This window comes from Castanea sativa, chromosome 7, assembly GCF_040712315.1.
Source record: "Castanea sativa cultivar Marrone di Chiusa Pesio chromosome 7, ASM4071231v1".
Classification (NCBI taxonomy): domain Eukaryota; kingdom Viridiplantae; phylum Streptophyta; class Magnoliopsida; order Fagales; family Fagaceae; genus Castanea; species Castanea sativa.
The window spans coordinates 22,301,325-22,323,901 of NC_134019.1; the positions used below are offsets into that span (position 1 = coordinate 22,301,325).

At 36.8% G+C, this 22,577-nt stretch overlaps 1 protein-coding gene and 2 pseudogenes across 1 annotated transcript; 1 reads left to right on the plus strand and 2 right to left on the minus strand.

Moving 5' to 3' along the window:
- Positions 1–11,605: 11,605 nt before the first annotated feature.
- Positions 11,606–12,509, minus strand: LOC142644153 (uncharacterized). Its single transcript, XM_075818828.1, has 2 exons — positions 12,349–12,509; positions 11,606–12,122 (listed from the first exon to the last, which is right to left on the minus strand). Exons 1-2 carry the CDS (start codon positions 12,507–12,509, stop codon positions 11,606–11,608), a joined length of 678 nt encoding a protein of 225 aa, XP_075674943.1.
- A 3,182-nt stretch (positions 12,510–15,691) lies between these two features.
- Positions 15,692–19,419, plus strand: LOC142644154 (structural maintenance of chromosomes protein 4-like; annotated as a pseudogene).
- Positions 19,420–21,404: 1,985 nt separating this feature from the next.
- Positions 21,405–22,182, minus strand: LOC142642515 (citrate-binding protein-like; annotated as a pseudogene).
- Positions 22,183–22,577: the final 395 nt, after the last annotated feature.

Genomic DNA, 22,577 nt, shown 5'->3' on the forward strand with positions numbered 1-22,577 from the left:
GCTTAATTAGTCCCTACCTACACTCTTAATCTCTTTCACATAATTGAGGAGTAGATTACAGGTATATTCTTAATCTCTTTCACATAATTGAGGGTTCTATTTATTAAATTCTTGGTTTAATCAACCTTTCACATGAGAGGATTGCATAACACTATACTTTGAAAGTATTGAACAATTTTTTATAGTAGAGGGATGAGGGCAGAATACTGGGCCAATCCAATATTGGTCACAATTATACATATTATACTAGCGTGTAACTCATGCATATGCATGGATGCATTTAAAATTAAACATATTTTTTATCATAAAAATATAAATAATTAGTCAAATTATAATATATATTTTTAAAGTAAATGTAATTAGTCATATGTTAAAATTTTTGCCTAAATTTAATACTACTTAAGATCTTCTTCTTTTTTTCTAATTTTTAATAAAATAGAATGTAATAATAATAATAAAATAAAATAAAGAATATGTAGTGATATTTGTTTTCTAGTGATTTTTATTGAGTGGATATGATTGGTTTTTTATTTTTATTTTACAGTTTATTAATATCAAACTTTTAGTATTTTGCACTCATTAACTCACTTGGCACAAAGATTAAAAAACTAAGTGGACACTTAGCACAAAATTAGCCCACAATTCTAAAGTCTAATATACATAAATTCTTTTTTTTTTTCTTTGACCTTATAAACATTTTTCCATGAACTAGATGATTAGGTCTCCATGTCAATTAAATGTGTTGCAAAGAAAAAAAATGTCTGTTTTGTGTATTTGTGTATATAAAATATTTTAAATAGAAAGAAAAAATTAACCAAATTCATATTATAATATTATTAGAATATATATCTCTTTTATTTTGTTTATCCTTTGCTTTAAATACAACTAAAAAATTGAAGAAATGTGTACTCAATATATTAAATTACTTTTTTTTTTAGAATCAATAAAAATTACTTAGTTCCTTCTCAAAAAAAAAAAAAATTACTTAGTTAATATCTTATATCGGTTATTTATTTATAACATTATACCGGTTGGGTTTTGACAATATCTAATGGAATTTTATTATAATGGTGTATGATTCCAAATAATAATAATGGTAATAACATAAAATATATATATATACACACACAGTTACATACACTTTTTTTTTTTTTTTGAGAAAAACAGTTACATACACATTAATCATTGTTTTAATCCTATAGTTTTTATTATAATTCCTAATATAACCTTACATATTTCTATTTAGGTCATTAATATTTTCATTACTTTTGTAGTCATTATCTAATGTGGGAAAACTAAACATATCTTTCACACGTTAATATTCTAATCCACTAATGAACACTTGTCATTGTCATTTATTGAAAAATAACACCTTTTTTTTTTAGAAGAAAAAAAAAACACCTTAGGAAGAATATAATCGAAAGGTTAAAATAATATATAGGAACATTACTTAATGTTAAATTAGGAACATATAGGCCCGGGCCCAGTGAATAGAGTGTCACTATGGTCACGTCCAAGTGGAAGGTGCCAACTCAGGTCACCCCCTTCACCATTTTTTTTTATTTTTTATTTTACTTAATTAAAAAATTTTAACCTATTGGATTTGAATCCAGTTTTGTTAAATTTTAGTTTCTACCCAAATCCAGTGCACAAATTAATTTGAAAGAGGGATTAGTAAAAAATTTTACCTCCAATTCCAATTAGTACAATAAAACCAATATTACTACACAACGAAGAATTGTAGGAGACTTGATCAAAAAGTTGTGGAGCAATCTTATGATTCTCATCACACCAAAAAGTCTGTAGAACTCCAATGATTTAATTATGTGAAACCGTATTCTAAAATTTGGATCTAAAAAAAAAGGAGTAATAAACATAAACATCAACCCCAAGTCTGTCTCACTTTAAAAAAAAAAAAAAAAAAAAAAGTCTGTCTCAACTCCTTCAGTCTTGCATTCAATGGCATATAAGCTTGAAATTGAATTCCACCACTCACCTATTTTTTTTGACTTTATTTGGCTGCTTGATCTTAATTATCTGGCCATAGTTTTGGTCGGTGATGTAGATTTTTTAGAATTAATTATTGATTAAGACTTTAAGAAAGCAAAGTGTGTTGTCAGGTTCAGAATCTTCAATTACTAGCGACCTTTCCAGTTTTCATGGAGTGGAAAATTTGACATGTAGAGTGAACCTTAATCAAGATCTAATTAGTTGACAACAAAGTAATTCTTTAATCTTTATCATCTATTGGATGAATATCAAATAACAGCCAGTGATTAAGTGGAGGAAAGCTGGAAATATGTTAAATATTCATGGCTGTTCTTAAGGAAAGTACTGTTGGGTTCTTCTTCCTAGAAAAGATTAAGTGGGTGTTTGGTACATTCACTTAAACAACAGTTTTCAATTTTTAAACAACATTACATATATTTCTACACACTTTTTCACCCACACGTATTTTCAAAAAAATACAAATAACGTTACTAGAACAATATTACCAAATGGCCCTAATTGTACCAAATGGCCCTAATTGTCTTTTTATTTTTTTTATTTTAGAAGTAAGCTATTTTCGTCCTTTCTTCCAAACTCAATATTTTCATTCCTTATGAAAGATTAATGTTTATTTATTTATGTTCTCACACTCAACTTTTTTATTTTTTGGTTGATCAATAATTTGTAGACGACCACCAGCAATGATACTTAAGGTTCACTGGTAGCTGTCCATTTCATATAACAATCATATATGGTTATTGGTAGGCCAACTTTAACTGTTCATTATATTACATTCACTTGCATCACCATAACAGAAAAACGCATGTGATTGGGCTTGTCTCATGCTTTCAGGGAACCAATGATGGTAAAATGTAATAGTGGCGTCTGATTAACCTGGACTAAAAATCACTCAGGACTTAATGAACTTGCATTGGTTCGGTAATGCAGGTCCTAAAGCAAAATATTTGACCATATCTCATTGCTTTCTCTCCGAAAGAGTGAATTCTATAGCAATGATAATTATCAAAACTAAAAAAATCTGGAACTTGGACATGAAAACTTCTTACCCATATGTTAAGTAGCATAAACAAGTAACATAATGCATACACAAAAATAGCAAGATTACAAACAGCACCTCTAATGGCCATAAAGCATATATAATTGTACTGTAAGAACACAATTGTGGTCAGCCTTGATGGGGTTAGCCACAGGTGCACATAGTGAAAAGTTCATATGAGGAAATGATTCAAAGCACTGCATAGCAAGCCACTACAACGAATTTGGGGGCTATAGATGTTATGGCCTTATGACAAAATGCACCTAAAGTCCCACAAGCTGCACTTCATGTAATGGTTGTCTCCTTAGTATGCCAAGTACACCTCCAGAGAGACAGCTCCAGCAATCAGAATTAAAGATTTAATTCTTGCTTTTATGATGATTTCTAAGCACAATTAGTTAAGGTTTAGAAAACAATGGTGGAGAGGCGAGGCATGGCTACAATGATGGCTGAAAGAAGGGCATAGCCAGCACAGATTCCATTGACATGCATCAAACACCTGCATATGCGGTTGTCTACAGATTCTACTAAAACTTGCAAACCTTCATACAGTTTGAAATGAATATATAAAAATTAAAAATTATTATGTATAGATTTCTTTCAAACAACTGAATGTACAAGAAACTGCTTCAAGCCTTCAACAACACAAATATAGGCAAGTTAAAGTTGTAAACCAAAGCACCTAACTAAAGGGTGCAGCTTTCCCCCTATGTGTCTTTCCCCTAGATGCATGACAACTTCCTCTTGCTGAAGCACACTGAGCTTTTCCCAAGCTGATCATGAGCTCCACTCTGCATAATGCTTTGATCCCCACCCAATTATTGAGTTTCCTCCTCCTGCCTCATGTGTCTAGATTCGATTCAAGCTTGTTCTCCTAGAACTGGTCATTAGTATGTTTCTACTATCATTTCTCCGCCTGGCATTGCTTGATCACTGCCCAAGTACCTTACCAGGCCATGCTCTTGTTTCAATCTATACTAAGGTACAATAGCTACAAGATTTCATTCTTAGTAGGGATTTGATTGATCAGAGTCAGCTGGTGACCCTTTATTTTCATCCTAGTTTTTTTTCTTAGTGTTTTAGAGTTTGTGCAATGCAAGCATTCATGTAGAATTGTTAAGGAATTCATAATTCCTAGATGGTGAGGGTTAGAGTCCTCATGAGGGACCATGACCCATACATTATTTTCTTATTTGAGACTATGGTGGGAAAGGATAAGATTAATAAGATCAATGACCTTACATTAAGTGGATTGTCATTGTGTACCAACCAGTGGTAGGGAAGGCATGGAGATGGTGGCCTAGCTCTTTTATGGAAAAAGGAAGTCATTTTAAAAGTGGTGGATGCATCTGCCTAGCAAGTAAGTGACGTAATCTCTTAATCAGGTTGTAGGGATTGGCTGTTTGTATGCAGCTATGGGTTTTCCTATTTTGTCAAGAAAAAGAAATTCTGGAAGATCATTTCAAGCTCAGTGAATGCATTTCAAGGCCCTTGAGTTTGCTGTGGGGATTTCAACTGTCTTGTAAGAGAAGAAAAAGTTTGGATGCAAGGTTGGCTCTTCCTCAAGAAGAGGTCTCAAAGAGTTCATGTAAGAATAAATTTGGGTTTTATTGGAATTAGGCATACTTGGTGTAAAAAAAGGGAGAAATTTCCAGCACAAGATACAGGCTATATGAGGCAGTTTGTTACCAGGGGAGATGATGCACTTGTCAACCACAAAATTTGACCACAACCCAATTATACTAAATTCTAATACAAAATTAGAGAGAAGATCAAGACCAGGCTACTTGGTTGAGAGATGAAAGGAGTGATGATGTAATTAGAAGTTTGTGGGATGTGAGTGTCAATGGATCAATATATTTTCAATTTATGAGAAAGTTGGACAAGTTAAGGGTAATTTCATAGGAAGTGGAACAAAGGTGCTTCGGGTGGTGTCAATCTAAAAAACAAGAATTGCTCCAGCTTCTAGAATTCTACCAAGCTAATGATTCTACTCCAGAGAATGCAGATATGATTGAGAATCAACACAAAAATCTAGAGAACTTTGGCTTCAAGAAGGTGACAGAAATACAAAAAAATTTCATTTATTCACAATTATTCATAGAAAGTCCAACAACATTGATACGATAAACTTGGATAACTAGTGGATAAATGATCCAAAAAGATATTGAGGAATACTTCTTAGCCAATTTTAGAGAGCTATTTACCTCATTCAATCCTTCTTGGCTAGAGGATTTGAAGGTTTCTTTCAGCAGTGCAATGATAGATTGAGAATGTTGAGCTGTCTACTCTCTATTGCAGAAAAGGTGGTCTATAACATCAAGTCCATGCACACCCTCAAGGCTCCAGGTCTAAATGGCTTCCCTGTCCTTTTTTGTCAGAATGGGAGATTAAGATTATCAACAAGGAGATTAAGATTAAGAAATAATTATGTGCGACAAAATAAAATAATTAAATATTCCGTAGTGGTAGAGAGTGCTTACTAAGTTAAATCATACTTTTGTTACGCTTATTCCAAAAGATGCAGGACCAAAATCTTTTAGCCATTTCAAGCCATAAGTCTCTACAACATCACTTACAAAACTATTTCTAACTTTCTGATTCAAGCCATAAGGTAATGGCTAACTTCACATCAAATTTGATAAGTAGAAGGCTTTTGGCTACATGGACTAGAATTCTATATTGGTTGTTCTTAAAAAGAAGGCGTTGGAGAAAAGGTTGTTGGCTTGAGCAGTGCACATCTACGATTACTAACTTGCTTCTCAATGGTAGTGTTTGTGATAAAATAACCCCTTCACAGGAATTGAGATGGGAGATATCAGATTTCACCTTACATCATTGGGAATGGGGGGCCAAAGTGTTATTATGAATCCTTCTAAAGGAAAATCATAAGAAGAATGTCAATGGGATAAGATGACTAACTAGAACAACTCCTACTTGGACTAATCTTAGGTTTGCAAACGATCTAAAGTTGTTTTGCAATACTAGATGAAATAAAGTGGAGAATCTAGCAAACTGCGTGAGGAAATACCGAATGGTAAGGCCAAGCCATAAATTTGGTTAAGTCTCAAAAAATGTATGTTCTGTGGCAAATGGTATAGCTAACTTCATAGGGTGCAAAAGTATCAGTCTGGGTACCCCTATCTTCCTTACTCAAAGGAAAATTGTAGATTTTTAATTTTTTTTGAAGGAGAAGCTGGAATCTAAGCTCAATGAATTGAAAGTCCAAGTACTTTTTCAGGGATGGTAGAGTGACAGTGATTAAGGCAATAACTGAATTCTTACCTGCTTACACTACACTATGACCACATTTAGGATCTGCCAACCAATATTGTCAGTATCCAGCTAGATCTTATACCCATTATACACTAACAAAAGAAGAGAGAAATATAATGAGAACTTGTACCTTAAAGGAGACTTCTTGGGAAGACACAATTTCACAGAATCAATTCAAATTGATAGGGATCAAATTCAGAAATTAAGAGTATGAACGCAAGCAAGCAAGCAAGGAAAATAATTATTAGAGAATTCCAACAATGATCAAGAAAATTAATATGTACTAGAGCTGTTTTTGTTCCTAAAGGAAAGGACTCAATTTATCAAATTGCATATTAATAAGCTCATGGCCACAACATGACTTAATCATGGTTTCAATTTGCACTAAGCCGCAATAATGAAACAACTTTTAGAATACACCTAACTAACATACACCTAGTAGGTATCAGTCGGTAATTACTATTGCCCATTAACATAACTCATACTGATAGTGAAAACAAAATCAACAAGAAAAAAAATTTTGAAAAATGTAGTAAAAGAAATGTAAATATGTATCCTTACAATTCCAGATTTGATTTTTTTTTTATTTTTACTTCTCAATCTTCGGATCCACTAATACCATAAAAGGATCTACCGGTCCCAAAGGGAGAGAAAATACCTATAGGTTGTCGGAACAAGAGGTGGGGGCACTGCTTTGCTTTGCAGAGTTCAGAACCAAAATAAGGTCCCACGGCAGTGGAAGCGGTGCGGTGCGGTGCTGTGGCCGTCGCAAGTCTATGTATGTATTTGAGACAGAGGAGTAGCCGAGTGGGAGTGAAAGGTTAATTTGGGAGAAATTTTGAGGGCAAAATTGTCATTTGAATGTGTGGGTAGAGTGAATTGCGTGGCTTTTTTTGACAGTTGTCAATCACCTATTGGATGTCAAATACCAAATAAGGTGCTGACCAGAGAAGTCAGGTTAAGGTATGAGAAATAAATCTAAAAAGATAGGGGTAAAATAGGGAACAAAGAAATCCCAACTAGCCGTTATTTTTGAATGATACAAATACAATACAAAATCCCTCCTCTGTTTTGGTCTCTCCGACTCAGAGTCGGAGACTGAGACGGAGAAACCGACTCTGCTTTTATTCTCCCACTCAGAGAAGGATATATATTACAATGTTTTTAATTAATATAAATATGAATACTCTCATATTTCCATACCCAACAGCATACCCTCTCTTCCACTCAAAAAAAAGAAAAGAAAAGAACAAACCCTCTCTCTCTCTCTCTCTGTGTTTCTAGTTTTATCTCTGAAACTCACAGAGAAAACCCACTTTGTACCCCAAAATTGCTTTCCTTTACTGAGTGTAAAAATAGAAGTTAAGATTCTTGGAGGCCAATTCAACTTAAGAGTTGAATTTGGAGTCTCTTTCTCGTCTCTGTTTCTTTTGCTTGTTGCTTTATCTCTCTGTAACTCACAGAGAATTCATCATCAAAGCCATGGCGACTCCCGGTTCGCTTTGTGAGTGTGATTCATTCAATGAACTCAAAAGGGAGTGCACCAGGGATGAACAATTGGACTTGGACTTGCTCACTCTTAGGGTTTTGAAGGACTTCATTCTATTCGTCTCTAAAAAACCCTCTCTGCCTCTGCCACTGACTTCAGAAGAGAAGCAACTTCAATATTGTTTCAAACCCACCTGGGGCTCCTTCCAAAGAAAAAGATCGAATCTTGCTTCTTCCAAGCCTCGTACCCATTACCAATTGCCAAATTTGAACTTCAAGAGGAAGAGGTTTTCTCAACCCACTGGCATTGCAGATCCGGAATGGAAAGCCACCAAAGAAGACCAAATTAAAGAAAAGCCACCAAAGAAGCCCAAATTGAACCCAACCCTTCCACTCTCAAACCCATCACCAAAACTGACTCAAAATTTCCAGAACATCATCTACACAATGGGTGGAACCCAACTGGTATTGGTCATACAAAAACCTCTCACTAAGACTGACCTGAACAAACATAATGCTCGGTTGTCCATGCCTTTGAGCCAAATCAATGGCAGTTTCTTGAGGGAGGCAGAAAGAGAATATCTGGATCAACAACAAGCAATGGAAGTCCCATTCATGGAGCCCTCCGGTAAGGTTAATCAAATTGTTTTGAGGCAATGGGACATGCCCAAGGAGTCAGGGAAGAAAAGCTCATGCTATGTGCTGATAAAATCTTGGAATGAGGTGGTGGAAAAAAATGATCTTGGCAGAAAGCTTAACCAAGTGATCCAAATTTGGTCCTTTAGACTTGGTAATGGAGATCAACTCTGCCTGGCTTTTGTTGTGGTCAAGACAGGGGAGAACAATGAAGGAGCTAGTAGCAGCAAGCAAGGAAGAGATATGGATTGACACTAATTTTGGCCTTTTCAATTGACCAATTTTCTTGTAATTAGTTATTTTGTTTAGAGTTTATTAGAGAGCAACCATGTCAATATGTTATGACTCATGACGTATTGTTTATTAGTATTTTTTTTTTTTTTAATTTAGATAGGGATCTATTGTCAATTAATGTAAGAGTCTGTTCATTTGAATTTTGATTAATGAGACTGAGCCACATTTTGATTTTGATACACAATGAATATGCGTAAATGGATTTGCGATTGATTTGGAATGCTAAAAGGTATATGTTATGGAATCTTTTGCAATATGTATGTTTAGTTGATATATATATATATATATAATGATGATGAAAAGTTTGACATCTTGTATCAGGGAGAACATACGAGAAAGTCATAAAACGTTGGAGGAGCTTGAAACTGTGCATAACAAGCACCTGAAGAGACAAGAGGTTTGCTGAAAATGGATCTTATATTATCATAAACAAATGCCTACAAGAACCTATTAATATTGTTGGCATGGTATATGATTGTGTCATTGCGAGAACCCCTGTTATATCGATTTTCAAACCATGCGCTAGCCGCCATTGGAAATGACATGTCTGCATTGAATGTTTACTGAATTCACTTTGATCTTATTTGAAGGATCCACTTGAATTATTAGGAACTTGATAATCAACTCAGAAGCTGTAAGGAAGATTTTAAGAATTTTGAAAGGCAGGATGTGAAATATCGGGAAGATTTGAAGCACATAAAGAAAAAGATAAAGAAACTTGAGGATAAACTTGAGCATTTATCATTAACTTTTTGGCTTCCCATTTCAGAATTCAGCAAAGATTAATAACTTAGAAAAGGAGTGTGAAAACTCGAAAAATCTGATTCCAGAACTTGAGGAAAATATTCCAAAACTGCAAAAGCTGTTGCTGGACGAGGAGAAAGTCTTAGAGGAAATTAAAGCGAATTCTAAAGGTGTTTTAATTTTTTTTTCTTTAATTTTATTATTATTATTTTTTATCTTTTTGGTTTTGAAAAATAGGAATATGTTAGTCGTCGTGTTGCAAATCACACTTAAAAGAATTATGTGCAGCAGTATTAAGTTTTTAATTTATAACTGTTTGTGTATGTTTCACACCATTGTAAAATATTATTGTTCATTTTCTGTTTTATCTTCTAAAATGTAATAGAGTTTTGTCATAAGCTATGCCTTCAATTAAAATTTTGGATTCTCATTACATTGCTTTGTGTTTCCTTAGGTCTATATACTAAGTATTCTCAAGTTGGATTTTTATTTTTATAAATATGGTGCCATCCCCCACGGTAGATGTAATAACATTGTAAAGGATGCCCAAATAACATATCATGGAGTTCTGATAGTCAGAGTTTGTGCTATGATATACATGATTTATATGGCTCTAATATGTATGGCTGACGTAGGACAACTACAATATAATAATAGGGCAGAAAAAATGATAGGACAAATCCTAGGAGTCAGCACCTAAGGGACTGGAATCGGCACCAGTGTAAAAAGAAAGCAAACGTTTTTTTAATTTCTCCAAAAGCCGTGTTACAATAATCAAAAAGTGTTTAAATAGCTACAACATAAAACCCTAACAACACAAAACCCTAATTATTAAATGTTCGGGCTTGCTTAATCTCAAGCCCAATAACTAATAGGCTCCATCCATAAGACCACAGGTTGGGCCGTCTTCTTTTTGTTCTTCCTCCCATATGTGTGTATAATTGGGGGCCTATATCTCGTGTCCGCACCAACTCCCCCCGGGTGAGAGGAACTCGACCCCGTCGAGTGGAAAGCTGAAGAGCTCTGATAGTACTCCAGTAAGTCAGGATCCAGTCGCTGTAGCTCATCTCTAGTAATCCATGTGCAATCGGAATCTGGTCGCCCGCGCCACCGAACTAGGAAACGGTGAACTCCTCCATCCCTGGTAGAAACAATTTGCTCATCTAAAATAGCATCAATAGATTCTTTAGGTGCATAGGGTAAATTTAAGGGTAAAGGGGTAGGCATAGGGGCATCAATAGGATTAAGTAAAGGCTCATCAAAAGGAGTATCAAGGGAATAGGTTGTAGGGCTTTTTATAAGCAACTAGATCCTCAATATTAAAGGAGGAGCTAATACCATAATCATGAGGAGGTCAATGACATATGCATTTGGGCCCATTCGTTTCAATACCTTGAACGGACCTAAGCACTACGAGCTTGCAATTTCTTAACGGTCCCGAGAGGGAAACCGTTCGGAGTCGGATCCGAATCATGACATAAATCTCCTACCTCGAAACTCGCATGACGCCGATGAGTATCGGCATGAATTTTATATTGAGAATTACTTACCCGAATTTTTTTGTGAATCTCGCATGCAAATCATGAACATGTCGTGCGAATGCCTCACAGATTCGTAAATCCTAACATGTGGGGACATGGGCAAAAGATCTAAGGGCTTCCTAGGTGTATATCCATGCACAACTTCAAAAGGACTAACGCCTATAGACCTATTGACAGAGCTATTATATGCAAGTTGGGCTATAGGAAGAATTGAATCCCAATTCCGATTGGCTTCACCCACTAGACACCGAAGGAGGTTTCCTAGGCTACGATTAACCACCTCAGTTTGACCATCGAGTTTGAGGATGAAATGCCGTGGAAAATTTCAATTTGGTGCCTACTAAATGCCACAAGGTCTTCCAAAAATAACTCATGAATCGAACATCCCTATCTGACACTATGGTTTTGGGGAGACCATAAAGCTTGACAATCTCATCAAAGTAAAGCTTTGCAATTTTAAAAGCGTCAGAAGTCTTAGAACATGGTAGGAAATGAGCCATCTTAGAGAAGAGATCAACAACTACTAGGATAGAATCATGCTTCCTAAAGGTGCGGGGCAAACCTAGCACAAAGTCCATACTCACGTCCTGCCACGGGCGATGCGGCTGTGTAAAGGCGTGTACAGACCAGTGTTTTGCTTGCGATGTTTGGCTAGTTGACATGTACGACACTGACCAACTATCTTAGCAACGCCCCTCTTAAGACCAGGCCAATAGAATTGACATTCCACTTCCTCAATTGTCTTATCTTGGCCAAAATGACCTGCAAGGCCTCCTGCATGTATCTCCCAAACTAGAAAATCTCTCACTGACGACCGAGGGATACACAACTTGTTGGCCTTGAACAAGTAACCATCTTGAAGGGAATAATCATCCAAGACGGGGTGTGAAGCATTACTTAGGCTAGTGTAGAGCTCCCCAAAATCTTGGCATGATTGATAGTCATCCTTAAGTCGTTCAAACCCAGTGACCTTAACACTCATGACTGATAGCAAAGATACTCTTCGACTCAGTGCATCAGCAGCCTTATTCTCAACTCCCGCTCTATGTTTCACCACAAAGTAGTAGCGTTGCAGAAAATCAACCCAACTACCGTGCCTAAAATTTAGCTTCTTTTAGGAATTGAGATAACGCAAAGCTTCATGATCAGAGTAGATAATAAAATCTCGAGACAACAAGTAATGACGCCAATGCCAAAGAGCTCGTACAATGGCATAAAATTCTTTGTCATACGTGGAGTACTTCTGCTTAGCATCATTCAACTTTTCACTGAAATAGGCAATTGGGTGACGCTCTTGACTAAGGACTCCCCCTATGCCAATACCCTCGAGGCATCACATTCCACTTCAAAAGGTTTGGTGAAATCGAGGGGAGACGCATGACAGTGCCTCGGTCATCTTCTCGTTTCACCTCCTTGAAGGCCTTAGTAGCAGCCTTTGTCCAAGTAAACTCCCCATGTTTCAAGCAGTCAGTGATGGGAGACATAATGGTACTAAATCCTTTGATGAATCAGCGATAAAAGGAAGCGAGCCCATGAAAGCTTCGAACCTCATGTATAGTTTTGGGCTCGGGCCAATCCATAATTGCTTGAACTTTTGGGGTCGGCGAAACTCCTTCAGATGACACTATGAAACCTAGGAAGACAACTTTATCTGTAAAGAAAGAGCACTTCTTTAGGTTACCATATAAACTCTCCTTCCTAAGGGTTTTGCAAACTTGAGTTAGGTGGTCTAAGTGTTGCTCCCTAGACTTACTATAAATGAGGATATCATCAAAGTACACAACCAGGAATTTTCCCATAAAAGGCTTGAGCACTTGAGTCATCACTCTCATAAAGGTACTAGGAGCATTGGACAATCCAAAAGGCATAACCATCCACTCATATAAACCATCTTTTGTCTTGAAGGCTCCACTCATCACCGGGACGAACCCTAATTTGATGATAGCCACTTTTCAAGTCTATCTTGGAGAAGATCGTTGCTCCTACCATCATATCCAACATGTCATCCAATCGAGGGATAGGAAAACGATACTTCACAAGGTGATCTTGTTGATGGCACGACTATCAACACACATCCTCCAAGTCCCATCTTTCTTTGGAGTTAAGAGCAGGGGACTGCACAAGGGCTCATGCTCTCACGAACAAAACCCTTCCTAAGTAGTTCTTCTACTCTGTCTTTGCAACTCGGCATGTTCACGGGGCTCATCCTATAATGGGGCAAGTTAGTGTGGTCGCTCCGGCACAAAATCTATGGCGTGTTGGATATCACGCATGGGCGGTAATTGATCGGGGAGTTCCTCAGGGAATACATCCTTAAATTCTTGGAGCACGGACCTTACTTCTCCAGGTTGCTCCTCACAAGTCTCTCCATGAAGTTCCCTAGCAACCAAGACAAACACAATGGATTCCTGAACTGCTACCCTCTCAAATGCCTTTGGGCTTATGATGTTCAGACCTTTCGCCTTCGGTACTTCTGGCTTCTTGCTCATGTCGATTGGCTTGGGTTTCAAAGGATTAAGCACAATCTTCTTGCCTCCAAACATAAATGAGCAAGAATTGGATCGCCCATGAAGGGTGACATCCAAATCATAAAGCCAAGGTCTACCTAAGATAATGTGCCCTACATCCATGGGAATTACGTCACACCATATTTCCGCCTTGTAGGTGAGGAATTGAAGTGGGACAACACATCTATCTTTTGGCGACGTTCTGAGCTTCGAAGCATTCCTCCCAACCCTCACCCTTTTGGTAGCAAACCTAAACTTGCCTTACCCCCTAAGGTCAACCCCAATAGCACCCCGATACAAAAAGAGGACAAGGGAAAGGGTGTGATCAATGAGCCCTCAAGATTAGGCTCTCGCCTCCAATGCTTCAGATGCAATGGGATTGGGCATGTTGCAGCTAGATGTCCCTCTAGAACCCTTGTCATTCAAGAGGATGATGAAAAGGTAGAAGATGTTGAAGAGCTAGTGTATGACCCAAATGCTGAAGAAGGCCAAGATGTTGAGGCCGAATGGGAAGATGATCCCAATTACCTCGTGTGCATTAGAGCCATCTCTCCTCAGGTTGATGATTCCAAGGCTGTTTTTGGTGTCCCTAGAGTGAATGTGGTGAGGTGTGCTTTGACAGAACAAAGGGAAACTGATGATTGGCGAAGAAGTGCCATCTTCCAGACTTACACTAAGTGTGGAGATAAAACGTGCAAGGTTATTATAGATAGTGGGAGTTGCATTAATGCAACTTCGAAGTCCCCAGCAGCGGCGACGGTTGGGCTTCGCGGCGGTTGGTGAAGCGTTGGGTTTCTCGGCGGCTGGCGGCGGTGACGGTTGGGCTTCGCGGCGGCTGGTGGCTGGTGACGGTTGGGCTCCGCGGCGGTTGGTGGCTGCGGTGACTGGGTCCGTGGGTCTCTGCTTCTTCTTTTCTCCTTTTTTTTTTTTTTTTTTTTTTTTTTTTTTTTTTTTTGATTTTGTGGGTGCTGGTGGCTGGGTCTTTCGTGAGCTCCTTTTTTTTGTGGGCTGTGGGTTCTGAGATTAGAGGCGGGCACGGATGGTGGTCACCGGCTGGAGGCGCGCCGGCCGCTGGCTGCTCTGTTGGTTTGGGGGTGAGAAACTCATGTGGGGCTTGGGGGAATACACGGATGGTAGGGACTGGCTTGGGCTTGTTTAGAATCTCATGGGGCAAAAACTTGAAAGGTACTGTCATTCTCTTTTGTTTTTTTTTTTGATGGCTTTGCTTTGATGTGGTTGGCTACGGTGGTGTTGAATGGATCGGAAGTCTGCTCTGATACCAAAACTGACGTAGAACAACCACAATATAATAATAGGGCAGAAAAAATGATAGGACAAACCCTAGGAGTCAGCACCTAAGGGACTGGAATCGGCACCAGTGTAAAAAGAAAGCAAACGTGTTTTTAATTTCTCCAAAAGCCGTGTTACAATAATCAAAAAGTGTTTAAATAGCTACAACATAAAACCCTAACAACACAAAACCCTAATTATTAAATGTTCGGGCTTGCTTAATCTCAAGCCCAATAACTAATAGGCTCCATCCATAAGACCACAGGTTGGGCCGTCTTCTTTTTGTTCTTCCTCCCATATGTGTGTATAATTGGGGGCCTATATCTCGTGTCCGCACCAATGGCATAACTTAGTATTGCTCTACAACTGTTTTTGGAAAATTCTTAATTTATTTTCGAATTGAATTTGGAAGTTTGATTTGGTCAATTTTAAAGAAATCCTCAATATCATTTTCAGATGGGATTAAGAACTTTACCATTAAAGGATTTTGAAATTAATTTTGCTCGTGCCTGAACATGTGAAAAGGTTATGCCCATGACATTTTCAATACATTTCAAGTTGGTGTTATTCTGTATGCCTTTTTCCCCCTGCCTAAAATCAATGTATCATCTCTATTGAATTCTTCCTGGTTGTATACATATATATTAGGCCTTTAATTTCTTTTTTCCTTTGTTGATTGTTAAGTTATGCATGCACGTGGTCTTGGACCTACGTCCTCACCTTCCATCCCATTATTATGGGAAAAGGAAGTGCTAGTTGAGCTATAGGTCTTAGGCACCTTTGATTCTTATTTAATGCATAAATCTCTCCTTGTTCAAAACAAAAAAAAAAAAAAAAAAAAAAACTATAAAGAAAAATCACCCAATTCCATGGGGAGAACCAATGAGAAACCAAGAAGTTTCTTTTGTGACATCGGTGTGGATGCATGGGTAGAACTTAAGTCTATTTTGGATAATGAGAAGAGTTAGGGATCAGTTCTAAAAGCAATCTTGCAGGCTAAGGAGTCCAACCAAATTGAGGGAATATATGGAAGAATGGGTGATCTTGGTGCTATTGATGGTAAGTTTTCTGCTTTGTTATTAGTTTATAATCTTTGTTTTCTAGCCATCTTTTCAAGATTAACAATGACATAAGTCCAATTTTTGTGACCTGTAATTGATGCCTTTTCTTATACCTGCTTTTCCACAACAGCTCTTGTCCTAGGTATACAGAACAATACATGTGATTTATATGAGTTGGGATTTGCGTTTGATGTTTGCGAAATTGTGTTCGGCTTTATTACTTTACCAACCCTTTCCAATTATTGCCGTGTTTAATGCATCAATGAGCTCATCATTTTCTTTACCAAATAGTATGATATCAAATCCCATATATATTTTTAATTTTCAAATAAAGTTTGTCTACTAACTTTTGTGATTTTCTATCTGCAGCTAAATACGATGTTGCCATATCAACGGCTTGCCTTGGACTTGATTATATTGTAGTAGAAACAACAAATGCAGCACAAGCATGTGTTGAGCTACTTCGGAGGGAGACTCTTGGTGTTGCAACTTTCATGATATTGGTACCAATTTCATATTACCATCCAAACAGTTACTTTAATGTTTTGAGTATCTGAAAGACCTTGTTTACTTATGAGTTGGAATTTGAGTACCTGAAAGACCTTGTTTACTTATAAGTTGGAAGTTTGACTGGTTTATTTGTTTGATCCTAGGAAACTTGAATGAAAATTTTTAGAACTTGTGACACATTCTTTGAATCCTTTAGGCCAAAGGTTGGCTGAATCTCTGTGCATGAGTTTGATATCTCCAGTTTGCAGATCACTCTAGTTTAAAATTATGATAATATAGATTGTTCCCATTGAATCTACTAGCTGGTTTTGAAATAGTAAGAAGAGACAATGTAGAAAAACAAAGCAAATCTTTGCATATTGTAGGATCTATGGGATTGCTTAATTGGGTTCAGGTTGCAAAATTTTTGGTTAACTTTTTGGTGATGTGCAGCCAAAACTTGCAGCAGTCGAAGGGGTTTTGAAATTTTAATATCACAACTTACTTAACAGGATTCTGGAATCAATAAATTTAGAAAATGATAATTCAGATTTGGCGGCCACTTAATATATAATGTCATACAGTAGTGTGTGTATTTTTCCTTCATATACGGTAGACTCCCATTAATCGAAGAGGACTCATAAAACTATGACTACTTTAATTTTTATTTTACAATTTTGAATTCCTCTTGCAGGAGAAGCAAGTTGAATTTTTACCCAAGTTGAAGGAGAAGATAAGCACACCAGAGGGAGTTCCACGTCTTTTCGATTTAATTAAAGTTCAGGATGAAAGAATGAAACCTGCTTTCTTTGCAGCACTGGGAAACACTATTGTAGCTAAGGATCTTGACCAGGTAGTTTCCGGTTTCTTTATAAATCATTGGATTATTCTTCTGTTTCAAAATTGTAAAAAGTGCAGTGTTAAAGTATTGCTAACTTGTTTCTAAAAGCAAGCTGGTGTTTTGATAGTTTGGTTTTATGCCTAAAAAGTTCATTTTAGCAGCTTGTGCTTGGTTTATCTGGAATAGTTGCCATGGAGTAACTAAATTTGTCAGTTTATAAGCTTTTAATTTCTTTTTGCCTGTGTGTGCACGCACACACTATCCTAAAAATAATTTTGTGCAATCTACCTTGTGACAGATCATTTTCAATTGGGATCCAAGACAAATGAGAAGGAAATATTAGATGCTTTACTGCTGATAGAATCTTAAGTGGAATATGTCACAATGTACGCAAACATATTCTAAGAGATAAGAAATCATTTTTTGAGGCATTGGGCATCTTAACCCTGCCATACATTGTATTAAAAACGTAAATCTGTTTATACCAAAAGGAATTATCATTAATGCCTAATTTGCGTTGATCCCTTGATGAGGTTAAATCATCAAGTTCCGTCTGTGCGTGGTTTCCATCTTATTGAGGGTAGAATAACCAATATTGGGGCAAATAGAACTTGGAAGTTTATGTGGTTTATTGGAGATTTCACAATTATGTTGACTTGGGTCTGGCAAATTTTGAAATAGCTTCTATTTTCCAATTTTCAGGCAACACGTATTGCATACAGTGGAAACAAAGAATTTCGACGTGTGGTAACACTTGACGGTGCTCTTTTTGATACATCTGGTACAATGAGTGGTGGAGGAAGTAAGCCTCGTGGTGGCAAAATGGGGACATCTATTCGAGCTTCCAGTGTGTCGCAAATGCTGAGAAGGAACTGTCTCTAATGGTTGAAAAATTGAATAGCATCCGCCAAAGAATTGCTGAGGCAGTGCGGTGTTACCAGGCATCAGACAAAGCAATTGCAATCCTGGAGATGGAACTAGCTAAAATTCAAAAAGAGGTAATGCTCAGTCAGGGGTTTTTTTAGCTATATTTTACTTGCTAAATTTGAAGGGAATATGATGCATTGGGAACTATGTTTCAACAGATTGACAGTTTGAATTCACAACATTATTATATTGAGAAACAACTCGATTTGTTGGAGGCTGCATCACAACCAAGGAAGGATGAGCTTGATAGGTTGGAGGAGATCAAGAAAATAATTTCTACAGAAGAAAAGGAGATTGATAAACTTATACTACAAGGGTCTAAAGAGCTGAAAGAGAAGGTGATTGATGAACTCTATTACGTTTTGTTGTCCTTGCATGTTGCATGTCGATCATTGCATTTACTTGCAGAAGAAGTTGACTAAAGGGATTGAGGAGTCAAAGAAGGAGAAAGAAAGACTTGTTGAGGAAAAGGAAAAATTACGAGACATTTTCAAAGAAATTGAGCAGAAAGATTTTACCATTCAATAGAATTATAAAGAGACACAGGAGGTTTTTTTTTTTTTTTTTTCAATTATTTATGTTTGTAAAATCAGAAAATGCAAAACAGAAATGCAAAGAGCTTGCAAAATGGTTTGAGAGAAAAAGAACTCTGTATTTGCTTATCAAATTGTTACGAGCAGTTACTTAAAATAATTAGCTCTACAAGTGTTTATATACACGAAAACAGGGGCTAAGAAATTGGCGCCCAAAAGTATAACTAACTATTCAAAACTTCAACCAATGATCAAATGACAACTGGCACCGAGAATAACTAACTGCTACAGCTAAGACTTAAGTAATACGGTGCGTTTCGCCTTTTGTTTCTTCCCTGCTGTTTTATTTGTACAATCTCTGTTTTTATTGCCGTTTTGCATAACTCTGTTACTGTTGTCGTTTTTCTCATTTTGTTGCTGGACTTTTATCTCTTCTATCTCATCTTCAACAATCTTTAATAAAAATTCACAAGAAAAAGGATTTTTTCATACTGCCATAAGATCTAATCTCTTTCTTCCCCTTGTATAGCTGATCGATAAACATAAAGATGCATTAGACAATGCAAAATCCAATTACGACAAAGTGAAAAAGACTGTGGATGAGTTACGGGCATCAGAGGTACTGTGCTAATTCTTGCATCTTTCTCGTTTCCTGTATTTTTTTTTTTTTTTGGCTCATGTTTCTTGACATCTTGTTTGCAATCTCTGTGATGGCACAGGTTGACGCTGAATACAATCTTTGGTGAAATATTTGAGTGGATTGATGTTACAAAATAAATTTTTCATTCCAATTTTGGAGCATGCACATTATGTGTTTGACAAAATATCTCTCTTGCACCATGAATTTGTGATATTATAGCACTAGATGTTCCACTTTTAACAAAGCCAAAGCCTTCGAATTGCCAGATTCCATTGAATAGTCAAGCCCCTACAAAAGGAAACAGCTGCTTAATCCTCTTGCATTTTGTGAGCATTAATAAACACATGAATTCATACATACATATTACCTTTATTCGAGTTTTAGTCCGTGGCTGGGTACGACTATTGGGATTATATGGCTTGTCATTGGAATAGACCCATAATCAGTAAACCTCATTAACTAAACTGTACCGTTGCTCGAGTAGTATGTCATATAGTTTCTGCAGCTCAAAATTTGACTCTGCTGATGTGACGAGGGTGAAGCCTTCAGTAGGATCAGCACCATATATTTTGAACATCTCTAGTAAGCCAACCAGAACTAATAAGGCAAGCAGACCTACGAAAGCATTCATTTTTCTCATTTACTCTCTCACTCTCTTTAGTATGGTTGGAGCTTTAGAAGCTGCAGGCATTGATATATTATATATAGGGGTTATGACTTATGCTGGCCATTATTTTCTAAGCATTTGGAAACATAGATATTGTTTTATTTGTGACTTATCCTTGTTCAACTAACATGGAAATATGACATCTGCTCATTAGCAAACAACAATGTCATGTTTTAGGTGCTACCAAGGAATAAGGGCAGCCCAGTTATAGAGTGTTAAAGCCCCGTGAGATACAAGAGTTGTGGGCTAGTGGCTACATAGGATGACATCGTGCACTCCTCCATTTTCAATCTGGCTTCAATAACTTTATTATACAAACTGCCAAATTATCCTCTAGAAATCAGCCTTAAGCATCTCAAGCTTTTTATATGCTATGAACAATTGATTACTCAAAACCTAATTGCTCCAACCCTTTTGAACAATGGACTGGAAATTCTTATACTCCAACCATAAATTGAAGAATTTAGATGGCTTGGAGCCAGAAATATCAACAGGAATCAAAGAGATAAACATAGGCGAATGATATGAAATGCCAGGTGCTAGGAACTGTATTCCTTGGCCTAGGGAAACAAGGGAAACCATTGCTTATTAGCCATTAACCATCACTCATTAGTCATATTGACATCAAAAGTTGTCCCAGTTCTTTATTTTTGTATTATTTTTCTTGGTTATCCTGAACTTGGTTTGGTATGAATAGATTACCTTTTTGGTCTTTTCTATAAGATTCAAGTATTGAATATTGACACCAATAGTAAAATTAATTAATGTCTGAAGCATCTTTCTCACCTGGTCTGCACTAATTGATGTTGGTTTTCTATCAAAGAATCAAGTTTCATAACTAGCTATTATGTTTTCATGCCTTTTGAATGGAGTTTGTGATATGCCTTAGTATCAGACTTAGAACTCCATTTCCTTTCCCTTATGTGTGTATTTGTTTCTAAAATAAAATTACTATTATCATTATTATTGCTATGGAATAGATAAATGCGTTGGGTTTTAGTCTAAATTTTGAAATGTACCATTTTAGTCTTTTTGTAACCTTGTTATAATTGTTGCTTAGATGACATGATTTTTTTTAGTTTTCTATTGTGAAAAATGTTGTGAAAATTTGTGTTTGGCATTACTCTCTTCTTGAACTTAGCTTTGATGCAGGATGGGTCAGCAAATTATGACCAACACATCCCTCTTCCTCACCCTGAATTTTCATATACCCTAAATCAATTACCCCCAAATTCACAAATTTCTTAACACCATTATCAGAGGTTCCTAGAAATTTTGAACATTAGTGCTGACATGAAACAAATAAAAAATGAGATAATTGATCATATTATGAAGAAAGATACAGATGCTATAGACATACTTGGATCACTGAAGAGGTCAACTGATCAAGGTCTAATTTTAGAAGTTCACAGGACAGACCAACATAGGAACATAAATCTTTTATTTTATATATTTATCTCAATTAATGTTTATATATTTTGATGTCTCTCCACCTTGATTCCATGTAGTAGCTGATATTAGTCGGTGCAGCATAAACCCCACACTTGAAGTACAAGTCTCCTGGTCCTTTATCTTTTGCTTGAAATTTTTGCACACCATCAATGAAATAGTTACCATCCCCATATCAACATCATGAATTATATTAAGTCTGAACCACTTATCATAGAGATCAGTAGCCACCAGATCTCTACTGTAATACTTCATGTCCCCATCATAGATTCTTAGTATCAAAGTGGTGGCACCATGAGCTGCACCATGAATCTGTGCTACTGTAGCACCAGATGTTCCATTTGGAACAAAGCCATAGCCTTCAAATTGCCAAACTCCACTTGAATAATCATGCCCCTACAAAAGGAAGAAGTTGCTTAATTCTTTTTGCATTTATGAGCATAAATAAAAACCTGAATTCATGCATACATATTACCTTTATTCAAATTTCAGTACGTGGCTGGGTATGACTACTGGGGTCATGTGGCTTGTCATCAGCATAGACCCATAAATGGTGAACCCCATTAACAAAACTGTAGCTCTAGTCTAGGGGTATGTCATATATGGCTTTTGTAGCTCAAAATTTGACTCTGTTAATGGCACAAGGGTGAAGGCATCAGTAGGATCAGCACCACAAAAATTGAACATCTCTAGTGTGCCAACCATCACCTATATGACAAGCAGACACCTACCAGAATTATTCATTTTTCTCATTTATTCTCTCACTCTCTTTGGTGTGGTTGGAGCTCTGAAGTTGCAGGCATCCATATATAGTGGTTATGACCTATGCTGGCGATTATTTTCTAAGACTTGACAAACATAGATATTGTTTTATTTGTTTGGACTTATGTTCCTTGCCCAACTAACATGGGAATATGACCAGTCTGCTCATTAAAAAATAGCAATGCCATGGTTACAGTGCTCCCAAGAATATTTTAAGGACGGTCCAGTTATAAGCTATAAATGGCATCTTGTACTCAACTACCTGTGTGCATGAGGGAGGCATGTCATGGGTTGAGCAAGGTGACTTGTTGTGGTCAGCATGTTGTGCTGCCCCTTTGTGCATGTCTACACAGTTTTTTTCCAATATGTTCAACCTTATTACCTAC